This window comes from Galeopterus variegatus, unplaced genomic scaffold (assembly GCF_000696425.1).
Source record: "Galeopterus variegatus unplaced genomic scaffold, G_variegatus-3.0.2 Scaffold101, whole genome shotgun sequence".
NCBI lineage: Eukaryota > Metazoa > Chordata > Mammalia > Dermoptera > Cynocephalidae > Galeopterus > Galeopterus variegatus.
In genome coordinates, this window is record NW_007726212.1 from 602,491 (window position 1) to 629,164 (window position 26,674).

The window sequence follows — 26,674 nt, forward strand, 5'->3', positions numbered from 1 at the left end:
TATAAGAGAAAGAGAGGAATTGAGGTCAAATCCAGGATTTGTTTTTTGTTTTTTGGGGTGTAGGAATCAAACCCTGGACTTTGGTGATATCAGGACCACACTCTAAACAACTGAGCTAAATGGCTAGACCCCCCAAATCCAGGATTTTTATCAGGATTTTGGCATAGGGATAGAGTTGCTGTATACTGAAGTGGGGAAGACTAGGGGAGTGCATTTTAGGGGAGAAGGATCAGAAATTTGGTTTGTGACATGTTAAAGTGTGAGATGCCTATCAGACATCAAAGTAGAAATGCTTAATGATGATGACACCTAATACTTAGGTATTACAACAGCCTGTTCTGTGCACTTTGATTATAAGCACTTTTTGTGCTTCATTTAATCCTTACACCAATCACATGAGGTAGGTATTAGTCACAAAGCTAGTAAATGCCTCAGCAGAATTAAATGCAAGTAATCTGACTCCAGAATCTGTGCCCTTGACTCCCATGCTATATTGCTTCTAAGATGAAAATACCACTGTAGAGTTCAGGAGAAATGTCTGGAGATATAAATTTCAAAACCATCAGTATATAGATGATATTTAAAGCCACGACAGTGGATGATATCACCAAGGAAGAGATGTAGGCAGAGAAGAGTCTACAGACTGAGAAGTAGGCAGTAACCAAGACATTTAACATCCCAGTTGATCATGTCACAGGAAAAAAATGAAACCAAGGAAAAATGGAAATCTTCTGATTACTCTTGGGATTGTCTTTTTCCCCCCCTAGGAATTTGTCATAATGCACTTCAAAAAGATGAAAAAAATAGAATTGAAAAATAATATGAATCTCTCCAGGAAATTTCTTTTTGAAATACTCTCATATTCCCCTGCCCATTAAGAAGAGAATCCAGAATGAAGATAAGCCCTAAATACAATTTGTCATAGAGCAGAAAATTTGGGAAATCCTAAAGAGAATGTAGATGTGAATACACTGATTTAAGAGTGGAGTCATAAATACCATGAAATGCTTTACTCTCAAGAATTAAGTGAAAACAACATAACCACACATTACTTTTCAATCAGCCATTCTCTAAAACTAATTATTTCTAATGGTGTCTTTTCACAATTGTAAAAGCATAAAAATTTAAATATATGTATATATTTATTTGGCAATACATTAGCAGGATCTGCTAGAACAGATACTGTTAATATTTTTGGTGATTTTTATACAGTTAGAATTGGTTACTCCAAAGGGGAAAAAAAAAAAAATCAAAGTGACATAATAGCCCAGGGAGGATTTCACAAATTGAAATACCTACAGGGTTGAAGGCAGGTAACAAGATGAAAGATGAATGAAGCAGGCTGAGTGTAAGGACAGGGAGAGGCAATCGAATGGCACAGTTGCTACTCAGTTCAATCCAGTGTTGCCACATAGAAAGCATGATTTTCTGCCAGATCTTTTAATTCTTTAGATAGATATCCTAGTTTTACTGTGAAAGCTCTCAATGTTTAAAATATTTTTCAAATTTATAAACTGTGTACAGGCCATACAATCTATGTTTGGGAAAACATTCAGGCCCTTGAGCTGTCTAGTACCTTCTGCATTAGACACTTCTCTATTCATTATAATTAACACATACCTGAGGAAAGCAGAGACCGATACTTTTTTTTTTCCTTTTTGTCTTTTTTCGTGACCGGCAACGGGATCGCAACCCTCGGTGTTGCGCCCGCACTGCGCTCAACCAGCGAGAGGACCGGTCTCTATATGGGATCCGAACCCTCGGCGGGAGCGCTGCTGCGCTCCCAAGCGCCGCACTCTACCGAGTGCGCCACCGGGCCGGCCCCGAGACCGATACTTTTGAATGAGGGAACATCAACATGGGGTAGGTGAAAGAACTTGGTGTAAAGTTTCAGAAAACCTTGGTTTTAGGGTAGGTGCTGCCATTTAGTACTAGTTGAGTGACCTCTTTAAGCTTGTTTATTCATTTGCAAAATGCAGTTCTGAACTACACTGATTCACTGAACTGTTTTGAGTAGCAAATTAGAAAGTAGGTTAAAGTACATCATAAACTATAAAACTATATATAAATACAAATAAATGGCTTTCAAGAGACCTAATAGGGTGGCCTAAGAACATTTTATATCTGTGTTCAGTTAGTTCTCTCATAAAATGGGAATATGGATTACTTAGCTCACAGAGTTCCTTAAATGTTAAGTGCCACGTAATTACTTGGTAATGAAATATTTGCCTAGTATGGCCAACTACACTAATAAAGCTGCATATAATAACCTCTAAAAAGTTGAGTGCATTAAGCCTTTCCTAAGGCAATGAGCAATTTAATGTAGCTAGTTTGTTATTGGTTATTTCAGGTCCTCATTTTTTTTCCTTCTAAGATGTTTGTTAACTTACACAAATTAATAATACAGTCCTGTAACAGACCCAGGTTTATCTGTTCCCTACTGCTAAAATTTCTGGAGGCACTGCTTCCAACAGCTGGTGATGCAGCAATGGTGGTCAGGTCCAGGAGGTGACTCAGGAAAGGAAGCAGCAGTCCTGGCCATGATTCATAAATTCAGAATCAGGGCTAACAAGTCTTCCATCTACCTACTTTTATGCAAATGTGTCTGATGGAAACACTTCTTGATTACTGTTGTTCTATTTATCCGGAACAATTAAATCATACATGATTCAAAGACTAAGAAAGTATCAAAATTTATGAGGAACTGTAGTGGATTAAATATCCCTATAAAATATTGTTTGATGTGATTCTTCACTTTCATCTTTCATCAAACCAAAATTAACCTAGCAGAGTCAACAAATCAAGTCTCTTTCACCAGCCTATTTATTGTAGATTAGTATGGAGGTGACTTGAATGATGGCAACTTGAAAAATTTATAAGACTCCAAATTAAAGAAAAGTGTTTTGCGTTAAAAGCACATTCTCAGTGAGATTATGGGTGATGCTCCCCCCACCCCCGTATGCCAAACTCTTTGAATGACTTACTGTAATTTTAAATATTGTATATCAGAATAAGATCACCCTGCCATAAGAAGAATTTTTTCCCCAATAACATAAGAAAATAATTCTGACAGTCACACTTGTTCGCAGGTGCCATTATGAGATTGCTTAGCATCTTTTAAGGAAACCCTGGGGGAGTCAAATTCACTAGGAGGATCTAAATATCTCTAAATAAATAAAATATAGTTTGAACCACTGAAAAAGATGATTCTTTAAAGCTTTAGTAAAAAAAGTAAATCAACTAGAAATAAAATACAAAGTTAAATTACCCTTTAAAAAGAAAGTCAGAAAGTAAAAGTGAGTTTCTAGGAAGCTCTTTATTTACCAGCACCTTTAAAGGCTAAATCTTTTAAAGTTCACTTGTAAATAATATAAAAATGGAGTGGTTGTATAAAAAGCACTGTGATTAAGAGTGTGGGTTCTGGAGTCAGATTATCTGGGTTCAAATTTTAGCTTCTACCACCTATTAAATCTGAGAATTCAGGCATGTCACTTAACCTCTGCAAACCTCAGTTTCCTCATTGTAAAACAAGCAGAATAATAATTTCAGGGTTACTTAAGGATTAAATGAGATGATCCATAATATTCTTTCTTATGCCATATAAATTAATCATGTAGCAAAAATGCAGTGAAAGCAGCTAACAAACACAGGGTGACCCAGTTCAGATACACTGTAGGTGCACCATGACCTCATTATATATATAGCAATGAATATTGCAACCTTGGGATTGATTTTTAAGTGAGAGCTATCTTTGTTTCCTAACACTATAACTTTTAAAAATATATACTTTTAGCACTGTTTTTCATAAACCAAATCAATATTTTCTATAACCCATCCTTCATAGACAAGGCTGTTTTAACTAAGATAGACATATTAAAATGGGTTACTTGGAAGATAATTAACACTGTATGATAATTGTGGTGATATGGAATTGCTTCCAGAAATTCTATTTGGGAAAGAATAAATACTCCACAAAAAGTTTTCTAAACAATTATAAATTTCCTTAACAAATATAATGCCTGTGTATAATGCTACAAATGTCTGCAGGATTCTTTCTAGATGTACCCCATGTTCTAAGGACCTGTTAATTTGAGTCAGACCCAGAATGTCTACTAAAAAATTTTGTGACATGTGTAGGTAAATTATTTGACTTTTTATTTCAGATTGACAGCAATAACTATGAAATCATTAGATCTAAAATACTTCAAATTTCTTTGTGCTAGAATAAAAGTGACCTAAATTAGAACAAACAATGTAACAATGGGTTACAGCTAAAACATTTGAGGAGGAAATGAAGATTATTTGTTCTTTAAAATGAATTTCCAAAATAACCACCCAGTAGAAAAACAATTGTGATAGGATTTTTATATTCATGTAAACTTTTAGTAATTTACACTAACTTATCTAGTGACAGTATTTTTCTCTTATACTGTCTCAGTCTGAATTACTGTATAGCACTTATTCAAAACTAAACAATGAAAAATTTGGTCACAAAATTCTTAGAAATGTATTTGTCTATATGAGTACTGCTACCCTATATATTATTAATATTAAGAAAATCTGAACATTAAACAATCATTACTTGAAAAGCTTCTACATAAAAAACATTCCACATATGACAGATATTTGGTAGACTAATAATTAAGATAGTTTTTCTTAGATTAGCAATCCTGGTTAAAAATCACTATATATTATTAATATTAAGAAAATCTGAACATTAAACAATCATTACTTGAAAAGCTTCTACATAAAAAACATTCCACATATGACATATTTGGTAGACTAATAATTAAGATAGTTTTTCTTAGATTAGCAATCCTGGTTAAAAATCATAGCAGGATCCCCAAAGATAAGTTTACATACTTTCACTTACTTTTCCTAAAATTTAACTGAAGAGTTTTGCCAGATCAAATGAAATTTATTTTAATATCCAGTGACTCTTTTAACCTATTTGATTCATTATTGGACTTTCCTAGAAATCATCAGATTTAGTATCAACAGACACACAGGTAATATCATAGATAACAACTTTCTAATTCATTAATTTCCAGATATAGTCAAATCAATTCCAGTATTATAAAGAAACCAAAGCTGTACTACTTTTAAAACAATATGTCAGTGCTATACTAGGGGTGTAACTCCTTATAAAGCAAGCACAAATGTGGCATCAAACTTACTTTTCCAAAGAAGCCTTTGAAGAACTTCCTTTCCTGGAGGAACAGGGGGACAAGTCGAGCGCTATTATTGTATGGGCTAAATTTCTCAGCTTTCACACCAAAAAGCATATAGAGAAGTTGGGGAAAAGGCAAAGTGGGAGAAGGGAGGGAGTGAGAGTTTAAAGAGTTATCCATACCAGGAGTGACAGGGCAAAAGGAAGGGTGCATGAAAATGCAGGGAAACACACTGTATGACCTAAGAATCCATGGAAAGGGTGAGAAGAAATTTGAATCTGTATTCATGCAGAGCAACTAGTTAGTTTAGTAATCTCTATGTCCTTTTAAAACAGAGATCATTCAAATTTGGCAGCAGAGAAAAAGATTAGGAATACCAGTTTGGTGAGATTTGCATTTTAAATTTTATAATAGTAAGTAGTAAATAGCAGATTGGTTCCTTATACATTTTTCAATTTAAAATCAGTGGTCAACTATGTGAAAGTCATCAAAACCAGTCAATATTCAAATGACCACATAATCACATAAATATGCAATACATAAAATTAAATTATGAGTATGTGTCACGGGTCCTTGTCACACTTTTTCTTACTGATTAAAAATGTCACTTAGAGAATCCTCCATACTACTTAAGGGGAATATGACCATTGGTTTTCCATTTACTTATGCATTAGTATCAATCTATATGTATGTGTGTATGTACTTGATCACTTACACAACACACACTGGGAAATAACAGATATGTTCTATTCTAGACACTATTATCTATAAAGAATACAAAGCTAATGTCTACACTGGAGCTGAGAAAACATATATCTCAGAACCAAAACAATGTTGTGGGCCACAACTAAAATTTAAGTAATAGGGTTTTTTTCTTTTTAAAAGTTGTTGTTTTAAAATAAAGAAACTTGCATTGACATTAATAATAAGTACACAATTCTGAAACCATGTGGTTAAGAGAGACACAGCTACCTATGGTTCCAGCACCAATTTTTAAGCACCACTTATAAAAAGTGGATACCATTTAAAATCTGAAGAATTTATGCAAAGTAGATGGGTTCTAATTCACTCAAGCTAGCTTAACTTTACATTTCCTAGCTGTGGCTGAACTATACTTTAAGCCCTTACTTTTTATAATCATCAGTTTCTAATGTTGGATAAACATGTAGGAAAAGACAACTGTACTGAAATTTGACTCTCAATTTATGAAGTCATTTAATGCTCTCATATACCGGAAAGTTTGTTTTCCCCCTAAGTTTTGAAAATCACAAACAGCATAAAATATTTCCACAAAATATTTTGAATTTAAGCTGGAAAAATAATACAGTAATCAGGGTAGTTATCACAATGACACTAAGATTTCTTCTGCTGCCAAGTTTGGTGACCCTAGTTTTGTTAGACCGTGAGTAACCATCAGCTTTCAAGGATGCAGCCAAAGACACCATTCTTGAGGGATGGGGAGGTTAGGGAAGGAGATCTGTTAATGTTTAATTTAGCTCCTGAAAAAGCTCTTGTTAAACATGGAGTTTTCCTTTTAATAAAAGACCCCAGATGTTAATGAAAAAAAGATGATGTGCAAAATGCATAATAAGACAGTTATTGGATTAGAGAATAATATTAATGTTCTTTTTAAAAACAATTAAGTTATGATTCGTTTACCTGCTAAAACAAGAACATATATTAAAACAAATATATCAAATAGTGAATAAAAAACAAAATGTTCTTTTTAAAAACAATTAAGTTATGATTCTTTTACCTGCTAAAACAAGAACATATATTAAAACAAATATATCAAATAGTGAATAAAAAACAACATATTAGAAACTGGTAGTATAATGAAACTAGCCTAAAACCAAGACAGAGAGGAAGAGACATTTAAGAGACAATGGGAAGAAATGACCTTTTAAAATGAAGGGTATCTTGGACCAGAGTAAAGCAAGATAACCAAAGTCTTGATATACTTTTTACAAAATTGACTGATAAATGACAATACTCCTTACCCTGTAACTGACTATGCCATAAAGAAAATAAAAATGGGCAACAGCCATTTCTATCATTTATCTAATCTAAGTCCCAAAGTAGCTAATTAGTGAAAGTATGTCACAAAGCAAATGAGATGAAAGTAGCTATAACTAACTTTATGCACAGAAAGTTTAAAACAAAATTTTAACATACTTGTGCTCTGAGCATATTTTTAAAACTATCTTATTTAGTCATATTTTTTTCATCTGCGAATATCAAGTATGCAGAAGACTTGCAATTAAAGTTAATGTAACTCTAAATTATAAGAGACTACTTTGGGGAAACACACACATACACAACACAATTATACTTGCAAATTATTTTCTACCTCAATTCCCCACAAATTTAAAAAGCATTAGAAATGTTAAATTTTTAGTTCAAAGATCATTCACATGATAGGTTTAAGATATTTGTTTCACTACTTAACTGGTACATAATTCTTTAAATTTTTAAACTTTGACATTCAAATAATTCCAATGATGTTCTATTTCTTCCTTAATCCTCTGTAGGCTTGTACACCCTTACATTTGCTTCCATTTATTTGAAACTGTAAGAGGGAGCTTTATGATCTATAAAAAACAAACTAACAAACAAAAAGCCTCCAGACACATAGCTTTTGGCACAATATAAGTATTTGCATGGCAGATTGTAGATCCCCAGTGGATATTTGTTAGATGAATGTTTGTTCAGAGAAAAAAAAGGCAACTAGAAATTTCTGCATAATAAAAATATGAAGACAAAAATCATTAACATATGTGGACTAGTATAATTTGAGAACAACATCCTGCCGACTTCCAACTTTCTGTAAGATTCTCAGTTACAGCACTAGAAAGGATATTTATAGAAGGGGAATGTTTCATTGAGTATAATAAACAGGAAATTTACCGCAGTTACCCAAAAATTCAATCTTATTTTTGTATATGTTTGCCAATGCAAAATTATATATAACATTTGCTCCAAGTGTCCTAAATAGTGTTTGTCTGAAGAATTTTAAATAACTTCTTGGTGAAAAGTCCAGAACTGGTCAATTTTCCCTCAAAGTTCAAAAGTTAAATTATGTCCAGAATAGCAATCATCAACACATATAAAATTTCCTTTTGGTTATAAAAGACCATTGGGAAATAAGGATTTTTATTTCCTTATACTTATAAATATATGCAAAAGAGTTTTGCAAACTTGAGCTATGATTATGATGATTATTATAAGATTCAATTTGAGCACATATTCAAGACTGGATTGTTTTCTGTATATTCATTCCAGAAATATTTTTTGAGTGACTACCATGTACGAGACACAGTTCCAGGAATAGGTATAATTTTTAAAATGGCAATTCAGGGTCTCGCTGGTTAGCTCATTCGGTTAGAGCGTGGTGCTGATAACACCAAGGTCAAGGGTTCAGATCCCCTTACCGGCTAGCAATAAAAAATAAACAGAAAATGGCAATTTAGTTCCAATTTCTGGTTAATATAAAAACTCATGGGCCAGCCTGGTGGCGCACTGCTACAGTGCGCCGCTTGGGAGAGTGGCGGCGCTCCCGCCGAGGGTTCGGATCCCACATACAGACCGGTTCCCGCTCACTGGTTGAGCGAGGTGCGGGCGCGGCACCGAGGGTTGCGATCCCGTTGCCGGTCCTGGTCCAGTACGGGCGCAACACTGAGGGTTGCGATCCGTTGCCGGACACAAAAAAAAGACAAAAAGGGAAGAAAAAAAAAAAAAACTCATTAAACTTTATTATCTAAATAGTCCTGTGCCTCAAATAGTTACACTTATAGTCTATAGTCTTCTTGATGTAAAAAAAAAAAATAAAAAGGTAAAATAAAACAAAAAAATCCACTCAACTAAAAAATTAGTTTAAAAACTAGACAGCTCTCACTTCTCAGTATTTTGGCTAAGATCAAGCATATAACTAGACAGCTAGATAGAAAGCGGCTATCTCTGGGATTGCAGAAGATTATATTCATGCACTTTGTTCTTTTGAATTTTATAAACATATTTCCTATATAATAAAGAGATTTTTCTGATTAAAAGTAGGTTAAAAAAAACAAAAACTAGACAGTTAAGAGTATTAAACAACTAAATACCAATTCTCAGTATCTTCTGGGCAAATTTAAACCATCTGTAGTTTTTCCTTATCTAGAGAGTGAACATGATGCCATAGACTGAATTAAAGACTTTTTAAAGGCTCCTTCTACAGTGGCCTTTAAACTATAAGTTATGTAAGTTATAAGATTTTAATAACTATTTATAGTCTGTTTCAGGTCTATCAAGTCTTGTTCACTGATTTTTCTGCTCTTTTCAGTCATTAGTAATATAGTGTTATAAAACAGTTTTTGCGTGACTTTTTAAAAATGTTCTTAGCTAATCTCATCTTGTTTATTATTCTCCTAGGTAAACCTGGAATTATTTTGTTAAAGAAGAAATTAATTTTCTTTTCTCTTTTACATTGATTTTGGTAAAAATAGAAAATTAAATTTTTGGAGATACGTTTATTTAGGTGGACATAGCAAGTCTATAGTTTCATGTACTATAATACATGGTTATAAGCCCCCTTGACATAAATGATAAATTGGAGTGCAAAGATAGACTAAGAAGGGCTTTGATCATTGCAGAATTTAAATAAGCAAAATCTGAGGTAAAAGGCATGTGAAAGTACACATGTATGTATGTATACATGTGTACATGTGTCTATTTTATTGTTTTTTTAGTTCTTTGTATATTGAGACAATCATTATTTTTTTCCTCCTGTCCCTTCTACAACAGATTCTGACACTTATTCCAAATAAAATCCTCCTCTCTGAGTTGACTGCTTCCTTACTTTTATGTATTTCATATTGAGGAATTATAGATAAAAGGTAAAATAGAATATACCAAAAAGCAGAAAGGTTTTGATTACTAAGCAAATTGAGAAAAAAAGCACTCATTAGTAGTCAAACTTATGGCAGCTCACCATACCAGCAAACCCAAAGCAACAAGTATGAGTATTTAATGCTGTTTGGGGCAAGGGCATGCAGAAGTAATGCTTAAAGCTTTCATAGCAAAGTGGGGAAGAGACACATATTGAAGGAAGGTTGGAACATGGGCTGTCAAAGTCTATGGGATATTCCTCAAAACTACTGAAAATATGAAATTAACACTTTAATCTTAACCTTTATGAACTCTGAACCCATTCTCACACAGGCATTTGCCTGGGATGTGTTCTATGGCATAACAGGCAAGGAAATATTTAATGTGTAAATAGGCTCTCCAGTGCAAGTGTGCTGAAGTTTATGCAGAAGGCAGTGGAAACAATGTGTATGTTATATGAGTGCAGAAAAGAAAATTGGGGATTAAGAGTCAAGATGATAATGAGAAGTCTCCCCAAAAGTAGACCTCACCAGGCACCAACAGGGGTATCTCTGTCTTCTATTTTTTCCTGGAAAGATGTTTCTTATAGATTTAAAATGAATAATTTATAACCCAGTTATCACAGTAAGATTAATATGTTTACTTAACGGTTTTATCCTGGTTTTAGAATATAATTCTTCTACCAGATTTCACACCACTTGTTTCATATGAGTTATAAATCTAAAGTAACTTTTGGTGGGCTGACCAGTTACCTCACTTGATTAGAGCATGGCGTTGATAACACCAAGGTCAAGAGTTCAGATCCCTTTACTGACCAGCCACCCCGCCCCCCTCCCCACCAAAAAAAGTATCTTTTGGATAATGTCTGGCCTAAATTGAAGGTTGGTCTTTATAATTTATAACCTTTGGATGGATAACATGAGATGTTCTTTATTAGTAAGCCCCCATCTTTTGCTTTAAGAGAAATACCATTCTTACTGGATACTGGGCCACTAAAATTTGCTGAGCAAAATCTTTTAAGAAAATATTGACAGCATGTAATCAACACTAGCAACCATTAAATACATACAGCTTTCAATCTTTTTACAGCATCTTCACAGATATGCATTCCTCTTGATTCATCAACTTCTACATGGCCAAGGTACTGTAGAAAGAAAAAAAAAAGTTAGGGCTATTGCTATATTTATTGGGTAACTACTATATGGTAGGTATTAGGTGGTAGAAAATTGAACATTGAAGTTCCTGCACTCAAGAAACTCACAGTCATTGTAGAAGAGTTAAGATAATGTTACTTACTTACCTTCAGTGTTAGGAAAATGGAACAATTTGGTCAGGCTCCCCTCACCTTGGAGCCGGTTCAGGCGGTTCTGTAAACATTGTGTGTGTGGTTGGAGTGAGTGTGCCCCCACGGCACCATTTTGGCTGGTGTTTACTGCCTCGGATGTCCACCCTGTGCGGCCATGTTTTTCCAGACCCACAGCTTCCAAGGACCATGTGGCCAGTTGCCTTGCTTATAGACCTGGGTGGAGGGGTCTGGTGACCCAGCCTGGCGTAGAGGGGTCTGGTGACCCAGCCTGGAGGGTGAAGGTTTGTGACCCAATCTGTAAATGGGCTTGAGGGGTCTGGGAGTTCCAGACCCAGCCCTAGCTCAACCATTGGCCCGGTCAGTGCAGGATTACCAGCAGGTAGAAGAGCCGCGGCAACTAGTGTGGTCACCTAGCTTTACAATTGGTGTCAGGAACAGTATTAAGAGCTAGACAATTGACATTGTGAGCAGGATTCCAGCCATTAGCCTCGCAGTAGCCCTTGTCATAGCCAGACACTCAGTGTCCTCATATAAATGAAATTTAGCATAATTATTTCAGAGAGTTGTTATAAATAAGTGAAAAACTAGGTACTAAATGGTAGTACCTAAATGGTAGGTACTAAATGTTATCTGAATGTACTGGATTTGAAGCCTGTGTTAGACACTGTTGCTATGTATCTACACATAAAAATAACCCTAAGACAAAGTATATATCATGAAAAAGGGCACAAACAAAAATGACAGTTTTCAAAGCCTGAAGAGATCACACACTCCTATTATGGAGGGCACACAAGAGCATGGCAGATGACTAAAATAAATTTTAAGAGAGGGCATCTAAGCTTTAAAAGATGTAGAATTTGAAGAGGCAGAAAGTGAAAGGTTGATAAACTATTTTAGGCTGAGAGAATTATGCAAAGTTATGGGCGTGGAATAGAATAACTATATATCGGGCCGGCCTGGTGGCGCACTGCTACAGTGCGCCGCTTGGGAAGCGTGGCGGCGCTCTCGCCGAGGGTTCGGATCCCACATACAGACCGGCCACTCACTGGCTGAGTGAGATGCGGGAGCAACACCGAGGGTTGCGATCCCGTTGCCGGTCCTGGTCCGGTACAGGCGCGACACTGAGGGTTGCGATCCGTTGCTGGTCACGAAAAAAAAAAGACAAAAAGGGGAAAAAAAAAATAAAGAATAACTATATATCAACACATATTCCTGTTTGGCTAGAATATGAAATATTTGAGCTGCTGAAATAAGGAGTCTGCACTTAATCCTAGAGACAATAGAGAGCTAATAAAGATTTTTTTGCAAGGTAGTAAAATGATTCAAATTGTACCTTAGTATGGACACAGTTCTGGGTTAGAAAAGCAGAAGGAATGGCAGCAATATTACAAGTACTCTCTTTGAAAACGAAATTTATGGTCTGGTTCCAGGCAAGATGGAATAGATACACTAAACCCTGTCTCCCTCACTGAATGAGACCACAAAACTTGGACAGAAGGCATGGAACAGCTATTTGAGGTCTCTGAAAAGTAAGAAGATGAATCAGAGAATACCAGAGATCAACGTATCACTGAACTGGCATGCAGTGTACCTCCCTCCTCCGCCCTCTCCACTCGCTCTTTGGTACCACCAGCCTGAACTTAAACACAGCAAGAAATCCAAAAGTGAGTGCTATGGTACAGAGGGAAGTCTGCGAAAATCACTCTAGTTTGAGTCCCAGGAAAGGGAACTCCTATGTTTAGAGAGAGTATGAGAGTCTCCCGCCCTCTTATTTACCTCTTTTCTTGGTTCTCTCACACCGCAGCCCCCAGGAAATCCTGTGGTGGTAGCAACAATGAAATGTGGCAAAAGCCACACTTCTAAGGGAGAGGAACCTACCTCTCTGTTTAGTGGAGCTGTGATTCCAGGAAGATGGGGCTGACATCCTTTTGCTTTTTTCCTGTCTCTCTGAAGCTCCTGCCATTTGACCTTAGATCCAAGTGAAACTGCGGGAATGTGTAGTAGAGCAGAAAAACCAGAGTTCTAGGTTTCTGGCTAGAGAACCAGAAAGGGAAGCTCCAGGGATCAAGAAAGTACTGAGGAAAGCACAGGGAGGAAGGAGCATGGGAAAACATGAATTTGTTTATGAATTCTTGGGCTCACTCTGGAGCTACATAGGTAAGGATCTGATCCTAATTAGCACACCAAAGACTTTGAGAACTGTACTAATGGATAAACCATCTCCCAGTTCCCAAACTGACCACTGGGTGATGTACACACAGGACAGATCAGAACAGCATTGCAAAGGCTTTGAAAACTGAACTAATGTTGGAACCACAGCCCACAGAAGGCAAGTTGGAACTTGCCGCCTGAGACCTAATTAGGTTGACTGCCTGCTAAAACAAAAATATAAACATTCTCCAAAGGATTTAAATAAGACCTAGAGTCTGACAATACAATATCCAAAATATCCAGGACACCATCCAAAATTACTTGGCATATGATGAATCATTTAAATTTTAATCACCTGGGAAAAAAATAATCCACATACACCAACAACAAGATTATACAGATGTTGGAATTATCCGATGAAGACTTTAAACAGCTATTATAAAAATGTTCAAGGAAGCAATGATGAATAGTCTCAAAAACAAATGGAAAAAATAGAAAGTCTCAGCAAAGAAACAGGAAATATAAAGAAGAACCAAACAGAAAACTTAAAACTAATAAATACAACAACTGAAAAAAACCCACATTGGATAGATCAATAGAAAATGGGATGACAGAGGAAAGAGTGTGTGAACTTGAAGATAGATCAATTGAAATGGAACTTAGACCTAGCATCATACCTAATGGTGAGAAACTGGATGCCCTCGCCCTCAAATCTGGAACAAGGCAAAACTATCCCCTCTCACCACTCCTATTCAATATACCTGCTTATGTTAGTCCATTTCTACCGCTTATAACAAAATACATGGAACTGGGTATTTTATAAAGAAAATAAAATTTATTGCTTATAGTTTCGGAAGCTAGGAAGTCCGAAGTCCAGGGAACACATCTGGTGAGGGTCTTGGTGGTGGTGACAGTGATACAGGGTATCACATTGTGAAATGGTGAGCAAAAAGAAAGCAAGAGGAGAGAGACAGACTCTGTCTTCTTTTAAAGCCCTCAGAACCACACCCCTGACCGCCATTTTAATCCACTCACTACTGCATGGTCCTACAATCTAATCACCTCTTCAAGGCTCCACCTTTCGATTACCACAATAGAATTTCCCACCCTCCTAACAGTCCAGTGAGGACGAAGTTTCTAATACATAAAACTTGGGGGACACAATTCAAGCTTCAGTGAGTTTTGGGGGGACATAATTCAATCCACTACAAAACTCAAAGTAATTAGATGTACTTTTTGTAGCTCCTACATATATTGTGTAAATAATAGACCAAAAATAGCCCAGGAGTGAGCATAAGATGAAGGAAGTAACATTTACTGACTACCATGTGCCAGAAACCATGCTGGGTGCTTTATATATTTTGTCTTACTGAATATAACCGCTCAGGAAGGTAAGTATGATCAGTTGATTTTAAAACTAAAGAAATAAAATGATGTTCAGAAACGCTGAATAACTTGCCCAATGTCACACATAGATCGTAAGGGAGAAGTATGGTTTATATTTATGACTCCAAAGTCCAAAGGTCTTATCATTTGATTTTACCACAATTCAAGAAAACTTACCCTAATTTCTCATTCCCATTACAAGAAAATAACAAAAACAAGTTCCTTCCACCATATTTTTCCCCCGCAACTTAGTAAAATAAATCATTCAACTGGCAAATTCTCCCTCTGGTAAGGCTGAAACTGACAGTAACAAGTGAGCTTCTCTGAAAACTCAGTGAAAACATCTAAAATGGGTTCGTCATTATTCACACTCCTTCAATTCCTCTCAAGTTTCAGAATCCACTTAGAAGAGAATTATTATTATTATTATTATTTTCTGACCGGTAAGGGGATCGCAACCCCCGGCATGGTGTGATCTGCACCTCACTCAGCCAGTGAGCGCACCGGCCATCCCTACATAGGATCCAAACCTGCAGCCTCAGTGCTACCAACGCCACACTCTCCTGAGTGAGCCACAGGGCTGGCCCAGAAGAGAATTATTAATATGAGGCTGATTGGGAGGCTTAATTACACTTTGGAATATGGTACTGTCAAAGGTCATCATTATAGAGCAAAACTAAAAAATAATTAAAATTCTATTGGTTTTTGTAATTTTGGAGTAAGACTGGTTCTTAGAGATCATTCTACTTCACATACATGTCTATAGGGGGTAGATTTATTCATTTTTTTTTAAATGTATAGTCAAATTCACTTTTTTGGGTCTAGAGTTCTAAGAGATTTGACAAATGCATACAGTTGTATAACTACCACCACAATCAAGTTCAATCACCCTCAAAAATTCCCTTATGCTGTCCATTTGTAGTCAACTCTTCCCTCCATCTCCAGCCTCTGCAACTACTAATCTGCTTTTTGTTACTCTAATTTTGCCTTTTAAAGAATGTCATATAAATGGAATCACACAGTATGAGACTTCTGGCTTCATTCACTTAGCATAACATATCAGAGCCATCTAAGTTGTTGAGTGTATCAACAGTTTGTTCCCTTTTATAGGTGACTAGTATTTCATTGTATCACTGTTTATTCAATCACCAGTTGAAGGACATTTTGTTTATTTCCAGTTTTGGTAATCATAAATAAAGCTACTATAACTAGTTATTTATAGGTTTACACGTGAACATAAGGTATGGGATTACTGGGTCATACGATAATTCTATGTCTGACTGCATAAGAAACTGCCATGTTCTTTCCCAAAGTGTCTGTGCCATTTTACATTCTTACCAGCAATGAATGAGAGTTCCAGTTGCTCCAAGTCCTGGCTAACAACCAGTCCTGTCAGTTTTTTTTTTTTTAAAAAGCTATTCTAATAGATTGTAGTGGCATCTCTTGCAGTTTTAGTTTGCAGATCTCTAATGACTAAGTATTGAGCAACTGTTTATGCACTGTTTAAACATTTTGTCTATTTTTAAAAATTGTTTCTATCCTGTTGGGTTTTGAGAGTTCTTTACATACTCCGGGTTAAAGCCTTTTGTAGGTGTGTTTTGCAAATGTTTCCAAGTCTGTGGCTTATCTTTTCATTCTCTTAACAGTTTCTTTGACAGAGCAGAAGTTTTCATTTCAATGAGGTGAAAAAAAAATTTTTTTTTAATGTACTGTGCTTTTGGTGTAATATCTAAGCAATTTCCTAACTCAAGTTCTCAGAGGTTTTTTCCATTAGATTTTAAGCTATACAATGGTAGGAAGTTTGTGTTTTTTGTATTCACTCAGGTATGCTAACCACTAATGTGTGGCATATAGTGCTAAATACATATTTATTGAATGAATAAATGAATTTATCTTAACTTTCTGCTTGTTAGTTTGAGATCATCAGATTCCTAACCACTTCTCTATTTTGTTTGGCAAATAATGGAGAGCAACAAAGTTTCTGATCAAGGGGAAAATATATGGAACTGATTAAATGCACAAGACTGGACAAGGAAGAATTAGAAAATACTTTGAGATATTTGCCCTTACTTTTGAGACTAGAGGTGTCAGTAACAGAAATAAGGGTGTAAATATGAGCATCTGAGTTATAGGAGGTTCCATTTTTGACAAATTAATCTCTGAAGTCCACCCAGAAAACCAGATAACAGTTACAACAGCTTATATTTCTCGAGCACTTACTAACTGCCGAACACTGTGCTAGGTGCTTTACATATATTAATTCATTTAATTCTTGAAATAACCCTACTGAATCACAAGACAGTTATGTGACCTTCCCAAGGTCATGTAACCAATGTAATGAGCTTAGATTCAAAAACTTGGGGGCTGGTCAGTTAGCTCAGTTGGTTAGAGTATGGTGTTATAACACCAAGGTCAAGGGTTTGGATCCCTGTACAGCCCAGCTGCCAAAAAACAAACAACTTGGGACTGGAGTTCAAGAGAAAAATCAGAAAGATAAGGGTCAGTGCATATAATCTGTGTGTTGGTTAAGGGTAAAAGCTGTGGGAAGTTCAAAGCAGTCAGAAATTCCTAAAATCCTACTTCTGCTCAGAGTCTAAAATTTACTGAGTGCTACGGTCAGGTACATACTAAACACTTTGCATGTATCTTCTCACTAAATTCTCACAACATCCCTGGGAAGCAGGGACAATTAATATCGCTATTTCAAAAATAAGGAAACGTAGGCACAGAGAGTTTAAGTAATTTGCCCAAGGTCATTCAGCTAGTGAAAGCTCAAACCCAAAAGCAGACTGACCCCTTGTAATGCTCATATATTGAATCGTTCATTTTTACTTATATCTTTCCAATACTGAATAAATGAATAAAACCAATGTATTAAAACCAATATCACAAACATCTGGACGCAAGGTAACAAAATACATAAGACATCAATCATAGAGGTCATAAACTAAGACCAAAATAATTAAATGTGTAAAGAATTGTAAAAGTTATAATTTTGAATAAATATTACATAAGACAGTAACAATGCTCACCTTTTAGTGAATCAAATAATGTATTATATACAATTCAAAGTTGAAAGGGTATAATCTTCTCAGGGCAAATCTGAACAATATGAAATCTGAGAAGATATAAGTATTTATATGTTCTATTTTGGATTCTCATGTGGAATGAATTTTGGCTACAAATTTCGTTTTCTAAATGCTTTCAATCTAGATTCACACTTAGTTCTACTCCCTGGTCAAACAGATGAGAAACAGGGGTAAAGCAGTGTTTCTCAAACTCAATGTCATTGAATCAATTAATGGACATTCAGTACACATAAGAACCTCAAATTTTATTATTACAATAAAATGTAATAATGTTTCATATCAATAAGAAAGGGTACTGATAGTAACTTTTCACCAATATATCTATGTCAAACTCAATAAAGAACAGCTTGAGCTTTAAGACAGATTCCACATTTAGTCCTTATCTTTCTCTCTTTTTTTCTCCATTAAATTAGGCAAGTTTTAACTCAAAATTATAGGTTGCCAGAAATGTAAAGAGTTTGGTGGCTCTGTCAACTAGTTTGAGATATTTGGATTGAACTAAGACCCAGAAATAACGTAGTACTTTGTCACTGAAGGTTACTCTTCATTCAATAATGAATGGCATATTATATCAAATTCTGAAAAGATATTTTTCAGCTTAGAAGATAGTGGCGACTTTTAAATCACTCCTTGGTTGAATTCAGTTCTAAAAAGTATTTCCTCATGTTCTATTAACATTTGGCTTTTTAAAAAGCATAATAACATATTCTTAATTTCTTTGTCCAATGAGAGTAAAGAAAATCACATATTGGGAAAGAGTAAAATCTCAGCAGTTGAGCTATTTGCACCACAGTTCTGACATTTTAAGAAATTCTGACATCTCATCCATGGTACTTTGTCATATATACTGTCAAGTTTTTAAAATTTGTTGTTTCTATTTTTAATTTACTCTCTATCCTTAATCACTGACTTGAAATACCAATCACACACACACACACACATATTTTAAATCACATTATCAAGGATTTTTATTTTGTTCCACTGATGTTTCTATTTTAGCACCATAACATGCTATTCTTTTTTTTTTTTTTTAAAGATGACCAGTAAGGGGATTTTAACCCTTGACTTGTTGTTGTCAGCACCACACTCTCCCAAGTAAGCAAACTGACAACCCCTATATAGGGATCCAAACCCGTGGCCTTGGTGTTATTAGCACCACAGTCTACCAAGTGAGCCACGGGCCAGCCCCATAACATGCTATTCTGATCATTAAAGTTTAAGAATATACTTTAATATCTGCTTTAGCATGACTGATTTTACTAATTTTTCTCCCACAGAATTCTCTTGGTTAGTTCCCTGCGTTTATTCTTTAGGATCAACTTTGGAATAATTTTGTTCAGTTTCCACCAAAAAAACCAAAAGACAAAAAAATCTCTGGAATTTTAAATTCACTGGTTAATGAGAGAAAAACTGACAGCATTATGATATGAAGTCACTACATCTAATACTTTTTATTCAAATCATTTATATCTCTTAGTGAAGTTTTATAGTAGCCTTCAAATGCGTACTTGTACATTTCATCCTAGGTTAATAAGTATTTAAGTATTTCATAATTTTTGTTGCTATTGTAAACGGGTTTTGCCCATTGTATTTATTCATACGTCCTTCTTCCCAACCCCTGGCAACCACTGATCTTTTTTACTGTCTTCATAGTTTTGCCTTTTCCATAATGTCATATAGTTGGAATCATTCCATACGTAGCCTTTTCAGATTGATGTCTTTCATTTAGTAATATGCATTTAAGGCTCCTCCTTGCCTTTTGATGGCTTGATAGCTCACTTCATTTTAGTGCAGAATAACATTTCATTGCCTGGATGTAGTACAGTTTATGCATTCACGTACTGAAGGACATCTTGGTTGCTTCCAAGTCCAGCAGTTATGAAAAAAGCTGCTATAAACATCCACGTGCAGGTTTCTGTGTGGACATTAAGTTTTCAATTCATCTGGATTGAGCATAATTGCTGAGTGATATAGTAAGAGCATGTTTAGTTTTGTAAAAAACTGCCAACTTTCTGGTTTCAAAGTGGCTGTATATTTGCATTCCCACCAGCAATGGATGAGTGAATGAATGTTCCTCTCGTCCACATCTTTGCCAGCATTTTATGTTGCCAGTGTTTTGGATTTTGGACATTCTAGTAGGAGTTTAACCCATTATATTTTTATTTGTATATAATTTGTCTTTGTCTTTTTGATTGCTTTAAAAATTTTCTTAGTCTTTGGTATTCTGCAATTTCATTCATGTGTCTTGGTAACAAAGTAATTTCTTAAAGCAGCTTTATACCTTACAATTTACTGATTTGGTATGTAATTGTCTATGGTATATTATATTACTGATTTTTTAAAATCCTGGTTATATATATATATATATATATATATATATATATATATAAAACTTGCCTTTTTAACCATTTTTAATTGTACGATTCAATGTCATTAATCACATTCACAATGCTGCGCAACCATCACCACTATTTATTTCCTAAAGTTATTCATCACCACAAACACAAACTCCATAACTATCAAGCAGTAACTCCCCACTTCTCCCTCCCCAAGCCCCTGGGCTTCCTCTAATCTACTCTCTGTCTCTATGAATTTCATTTCTAGATATTTCATGTAAGTGGAATCACACAATATTTGTTCTTTTGTGTATCGCTTATTTTACTTAGCATAATGTTTTCAAGGTTCATCATGAGATAGCATTTATCAGAACTTCATTCCTTTTAATGGCAGAATAATGTTTCACTGTATGTATATACCACATTTTGTTCATCCATTCATCTGTTGACTGACACTTGACTTGTTTCCACCTTTTGGTTACTGTGAATAACTCTGAAATGAATACTGACATATAAGTATCTGCTTGAGTCTCTGCTTTCAGTTCCTTTGGGTATATGCTCAGGAGTAGAAATGCTGTGTCATATGGTAGTTCTATGTTTAGCTTTCTGAGGAACTCCAAAACTGTTTTTCTACAGCACTGCATCCTTTTACATTCCTATCAGCAATGTATAGGGTTTTGATTTCTCCATATCCTCACCAACACTTATTTTTCTTTTTGTTTGTTTTTGTTTTAAAATTATAGCCATCCTAAAACATGTGAGGTAGTATCTCATTGTGGTTTTGATTTGCATGCCCCTAGTGACTAATGATGTTGAGCATCTATCTTTTCATGTGCTAACTGGCCATTTGTATCTTTTTTTCAGAAATGTTAATTCCCACCCTTTGCCCTTTTGTTTGTTTATTTGTGGCTGGCTGCTGGCCAGTAGGGGGTTCCAAATCCTTGACCTTGGTGTTATAACGCCCACTCTAACCAACTGAGCTAACTGGCTAGTCACATCCTTTCCCCTTTTAATTGGGTTGTACGTCTTTAAATTGTTGAGTTATAAGGCTTCGTTATATATTCAGGATATTAAACTCTTATCAGATATATGATTTCCAAATATTTTCTTTTTTTTATTGAATCATAATTGATTATACATATTTTGGGGGTTCAACACTGTGTTGGCCAAATCAATATTATTAGCGTATATATTATTACAAATCATACTTATTCTTTATACCCCTTATCCAATCTCTCCCTATCCCCCTCTCCCTCCCCTCTCCCACCTCTGATAACCCTAGATTTCTTCTCTCCTTCTGAAAGAGTAATGGTTATTCTGTTGATTTGTTGTCTAAATGATCTGTTCAGTGCTGAGAGAGGTGTGTTCGGGTCCCCCACTATTATCATAGAGCAGATGCTTCTTCTATCATTCTGCAATGGGCTTTGTGGAGAGAGACATCCTCTGCTTTTCTTTGGTCTCTGCTGGTGACTCACCTTGTGTCAATGCAATCGAGTGGCTGGCAGGTGTCTGCAAGGTGGCTGTGGTATCTAGCCGCTTTTGCAGCAGCTGCCATGTGGCTATTATCGTGGGCCACCCACATGGAAATAGTATTTTTGGCATGCTATTCTATAGTTATTTTACTTTCTTGATAATGTCCTTTGATGCATGAAAGTTTTTAATTTTGATGACATCCAGCTTATCTATTTTTTTCTTTTGTTGCTTATAGTTTTGGAGTCATATCTAAGAATCCACTGCCAGATCCAAGGTCATGAAGATTTACCCCTGTGTTTTCTTCTAAGAGTTTTATGGTTTTTGCTATTTAGGTTGCTGATCAATTTTGAATTACTTTTGAATATGGTATAAGCTAGGAGTCCAACTTCATTGTTGTGCGTAGGGAAATTCAGATGTCCCAGCACCATCAGTTGAAGAAACCAGTTGAAGAAACAAGACTATTCTTTCCCCATTGAGAGGACTTGTCACCCCTGTCAAAAATCAGTTGGGGGCCGGCCCGGTGGCACACTGGAGAGTGCGCCGCTTGGGAGCGTGGCGGTGCTCCCGCTGAGGGTTCGGATCCCATGTGGAGACCGGTTCCTGGCTCACTGGTTGAGCGAGGTGCAGGCGCAACACCGAGGGTTGCGATCCCGTTGCTGGTCCCCAGTACGGGCGCGACACCGAGGGTTGCGATCCTGTTACCAGTCAGTAAAAAAGACAAAAAAAGAAAAAAAAAAAAATCAGTTGGACATACATATATCAGACTAATTTTCATTTATCCTGTTTGTTTCCTCAGTCCGAGGATTCAAATGCCAAGGATTCAAATTCATCCTCTTTTCTTCTGGAACTCCCACTGGGCCTGTTAGTGTTACTGAATTTTCTAATTTGTTCATCCATCTCTCTTCATCTCTCTTTCATATTTTCTCTTTATCACCTTGTGCTGCATTCTCGGTAATTTCATCAAATTTATCTTCCAGTTTACCAATTCTCCTCTAAGCTAGACCTAATCTACTATCTAACCTATCCACTAAGTTCAATTTCAACAACAGTATTTTTCATTGTTAGAAGCTCAGATTTGGTTGTTAAAAATATGTATCCCTTTTCATCATCTCGTTTTTTTCCTTATGGTTTAATGCATTTTTAACTTTCTCTAATGACTTCACACATACATATTTTATAGTCTATATAGTCTTATTTCAAGGTTTTAGAGTGCTAATCTACTTGTTGCCCTTTATTGTATAATCCTTTATTGTATCTGATCATTCCTGCATATGATTTATAACTTTAAAAATTATAAGCTCATATTCACTGAAGCTCAATTTTTCAGGGGTAGTTTCATGCATTATGGATTATGAAGTTTGCTTCTAAAAGGTACCCCCGCTGTATTAGTATCCTACAACCTCCTTTACATTGATTTCTGGATTCTTATACCATGTAAGTTATAGTGTATGAAGTCCAAACCAATGGTTTCAATTTTTCATGGAAGACTCCGTTTTTCCATCCAGGGTTTGAGTAGAGGTAAGCTGCTGCTGCTGCTTTTTCTTCTTTATTTCTTCTTCTAATTCTCTATTTCACTGACTGTAAAGCCCATTGGAGGTTCTTGTTCTCTGTTAGGTTCTCAGTTCTAATCCTTGCCTTTTTAATGAGTCCACAACCTTCAAAATGGATGTTAAAACCAAAGGCTCTAGCTCACAAATCCTTTTCCTCCTAGCTGCTCCATCAGCTAGCATCATTCCTGCCTTGCTTTCAAATTCTCTCTTAATATCTGCAACAGGAGGGTTCTTTCTTTATTGAAAGCTCAGCTGTGCTGTAAGAGAGAAGTTTTTCCATTTGTGTGTTTGAAAATTTATTCAGCATTTCTAGGTATTTGTATTGGGAATACTTCTATGTTAGGTTAATTCACATTCTGACAGAACCAACTGGAGTAACTGTTTTTTTCTATCTGCTGATTTTTGTTGATTCTCTTGGGTTTTTCAGATAGATATAATCTGTAGAAACAAAGAAACAACACAAAAAGTTTTCTTGCTTTTTGACATTTATAGTCTATATTTTCTTGTCCAAAGGTACTGACCAACATTTCTAAACCTCAGTTGAATAATGGTGGTGGTTTGAAAGCATCCTTGTCTTCCTCCCCAATTCAACGTAAATGTTTCATCATCATGCATGACTATAAGATGGTTTTTCAATCATTTATAGAATGTATTATGCTATTCCTATTTTGCTAAGATTTATCAGGATTGAATAATAAATAGTTTTTAAACATTTTTAATTGCAATGTGATTCACACCACTTAAAATTAACAATTTTAAAGTACAATTTGGTGGTATTTAATAAACTCATACAACTACCACCTTTACCTAGTTCTAAAACATTTTCTTGCACCAAAACAAAAACTTCTACCCATTAAGCAATTAATCTCCATTGCCCCTCCCCACAGCCCCCAGACATCAATATGCATTCTATCCTTATAGATTTACCTATTCTGGATGTTTCACATGAAGGGAATCATACAGTATGTGACCTTGTGTGTCTGGCTTATTTTACCTAACATACTATTTTCAAGGTTCATCCACACTATCATGTATGAGTATTTCACTACTTTTTATAGCTGAATAATACTCCATTGTATGTATTCCATTCCATTTTGATGCACAATTTGTTTATCTATTCTTCCACTGATGGGCTGTTTCCATCTTTTGGCTACTGTGAATGTGTATGTACATATATTTTTTGAGTACCTGTTTTCAGTTCATTGGGGTATATAACTAGCAGTGGAACTGTTGAATCATATGGTAATTCTATGCTTAGCTTTTTGAGGGACCACTAACATGCTTTTCACAGCAGCTGAACCATTTTATTTTCCTATCAGCAATGCATGAGGGCTCCAATTTCTCTAGGTCCTTGTCACTACTTGTTATTTTCTGTTTTGTTTTAAATTAGTCATCTATATAGTGAAGTGGTACCTCACTGCATTTTTGATTTGCATTTCCCTAATGATTAATAATGTTGAATATCTTTTTATGTGATTGTTTGTATCTGCACATGTTCTTTGGAAAACTTTCTGTTCAAGTCCTTTGCCATTTTAAAATCAAGTTCTTTTATCTTTTCATTGTTGAGCTGTAATTGTTCTTTGCATATTTTGCTTATTAAACTCATCAGGTACATGATTTCCAAACATTTTTTCCCATTCTGTAGTTGTCTTCTCACTTTTTTTTATTTGGTGGCCGGCTGGTGGTCTTTTCACTTTCTTGATAATGTCTTTTGATGCACAGTAGTTCTTAATTTTGACAAAGTCCAATTTACCTATTTTTCCTTTTTTTGCTCATGTTTTTGTTATCAGACAGGAGATCCAGGTTCTCGGTCAAACCATGGAGAAAAATGTTCTTATGTGGCCAAGTGAAGTCTGCATGGTGGTGATCAGCAAAGAAAAGGCAAGTGGGAAAGACCAAGGGAACATTCAAACAATAGGATTTTATTACAAAGCGAAAATATGGTGCTGAGGCCTGAGCAGGTATCTCCCACAAGTGAGGAGCACCGCACTGGATTCTTAAGGGAAGGGTTTACATGTTGTTCTGGGACAGGGTGTTTCTTTATCCTAACTAAGGGGAGGAATATTGGGCTATGGAAGAGGATCTAGGGAAATTAAGGCCTAACAGGTGGATGCAAGCTTGTATCAACTTCCTGCCATGCATCCTTGAGTTTCTGGTCATGAGCAGTGAAGTCACTTGCCCCTTTACTATGTCCATTCTGGTCTAATGTCATGGCGTGGAAGGTCATCTGCACTTTTGTTTCTTCTCATGTGCAGGTGTGGTGGTTTTTGTAATCTGCAAAGTTCCACGTGTAGCATGCTGATTGGTAGGGTGGTTAAGCTGTCATCAGTGCATTATGGGTTCATTGACTACTCGTGCCAATCCAGTCAGAATATTTATGAGCAGCCTCCCTGGAGCATGTCCCTATTCTGTCCTGCCTCACTTTCAGTGTCTTATGAATCCATTGCCAATAATTCATTGAACTTTCAAAGGGAGAGAACACCAGAGGTGGGGGAGCGGGGTTAGTGAGAAGTTGGTAAAGGGCCACAAAAAATAATTACATTGTGAAATGTTGGATATACTAATTATCTTGATTGCAGCATCACAATCAGGATGTGTACCCCACACATACGTACAATCATGTCTCAATAAAATTAAAAAAAAAAAAAAGAATCCATTGCCAGATCCAATGTCATGAAGATTTACCCAATGCTTCCTTCTAAAAAGTTTTATGGTTTTTACTCTTATATGTAGGTTGTTGATCCATTCTGAGTTAATTTTTGTATATGGCATGAAGTAGGGGTCTAACTTCATTGTTTTGCATTGGTAAATCCAGTTGGCCAGCACCAACAGTTGAGAGATGGACTATTCTTTCCCCACTGAATGGTCTTAGTACTCTTGTCAGTAATCAACTGGACTCTCAATTCTATACCACTGCTCTATCCTTATGCCAATACCACAATGTTTTGATTACTGTAGCTTTGTACTATGTTTTGAACTTGAGAAGTATGACTCCTCCAACTTTGCTTCAATTGCAGTGAAGTCCTTTTTCTTCTTACACCAATCAATGCAATGAACTATATTTATCATATTTCCTAATACAGATGCTCCTCAACTTATGATGGAGTTCTGTTCCAATAAACTCATCATAAATTGAAAATACCATTAAGTCAAAATGGATTTAATACACCTAACCTATTGAGCATCATAGCTTCGCCTAGCCTACCTCAAACGTGCTCAGAACACATTAGCCTACATTTGGGCGGAATCATCCAGCAACACAGCACACTACAGAGTATCACTTGTTTACCCTCATAATCGCATGGCTGACTGGGAGATGCGGCTCACTACAGCTGCCCAGCATCAC

The 26,674-nt window shown here is 35.8% G+C and overlaps 1 protein-coding gene and 1 non-coding gene across 8 annotated transcripts in view; one reads left to right on the top strand and one right to left on the bottom strand.

Annotated features, from left to right (window-relative positions):
- Positions 1-26,674, bottom strand: part of NUMB (numb homolog (Drosophila)) — a 186,539-nt gene that overhangs the window by 29,394 nt on the left and 130,471 nt on the right. For 4 of the 7 annotated variants that reach the window (XM_008583919.1, XM_008583927.1, XM_008583952.1 and 1 more), the window contains exons 3-4: positions 11,107-11,181; positions 5,178-5,210 (exon numbers count right to left, since the gene is read on the bottom strand). In XM_008583919.1, the coding sequence (XP_008582141.1) occupies positions 5,178-5,210; positions 11,107-11,181 (108 nt within the window). The remainder of the gene's footprint in view (positions 1-5,177; positions 5,211-11,106; positions 11,182-26,674) is intronic. The other 3 variants (XM_008583943.1, XM_008583959.1, XM_008583936.1) reach the window with 1 other exon arrangement.
- On the top strand, positions 8,534-8,608 carry TRNAI-GAU. The gene has a single exon. It is a non-coding gene; the product is annotated as a tRNA-Ile (tRNA).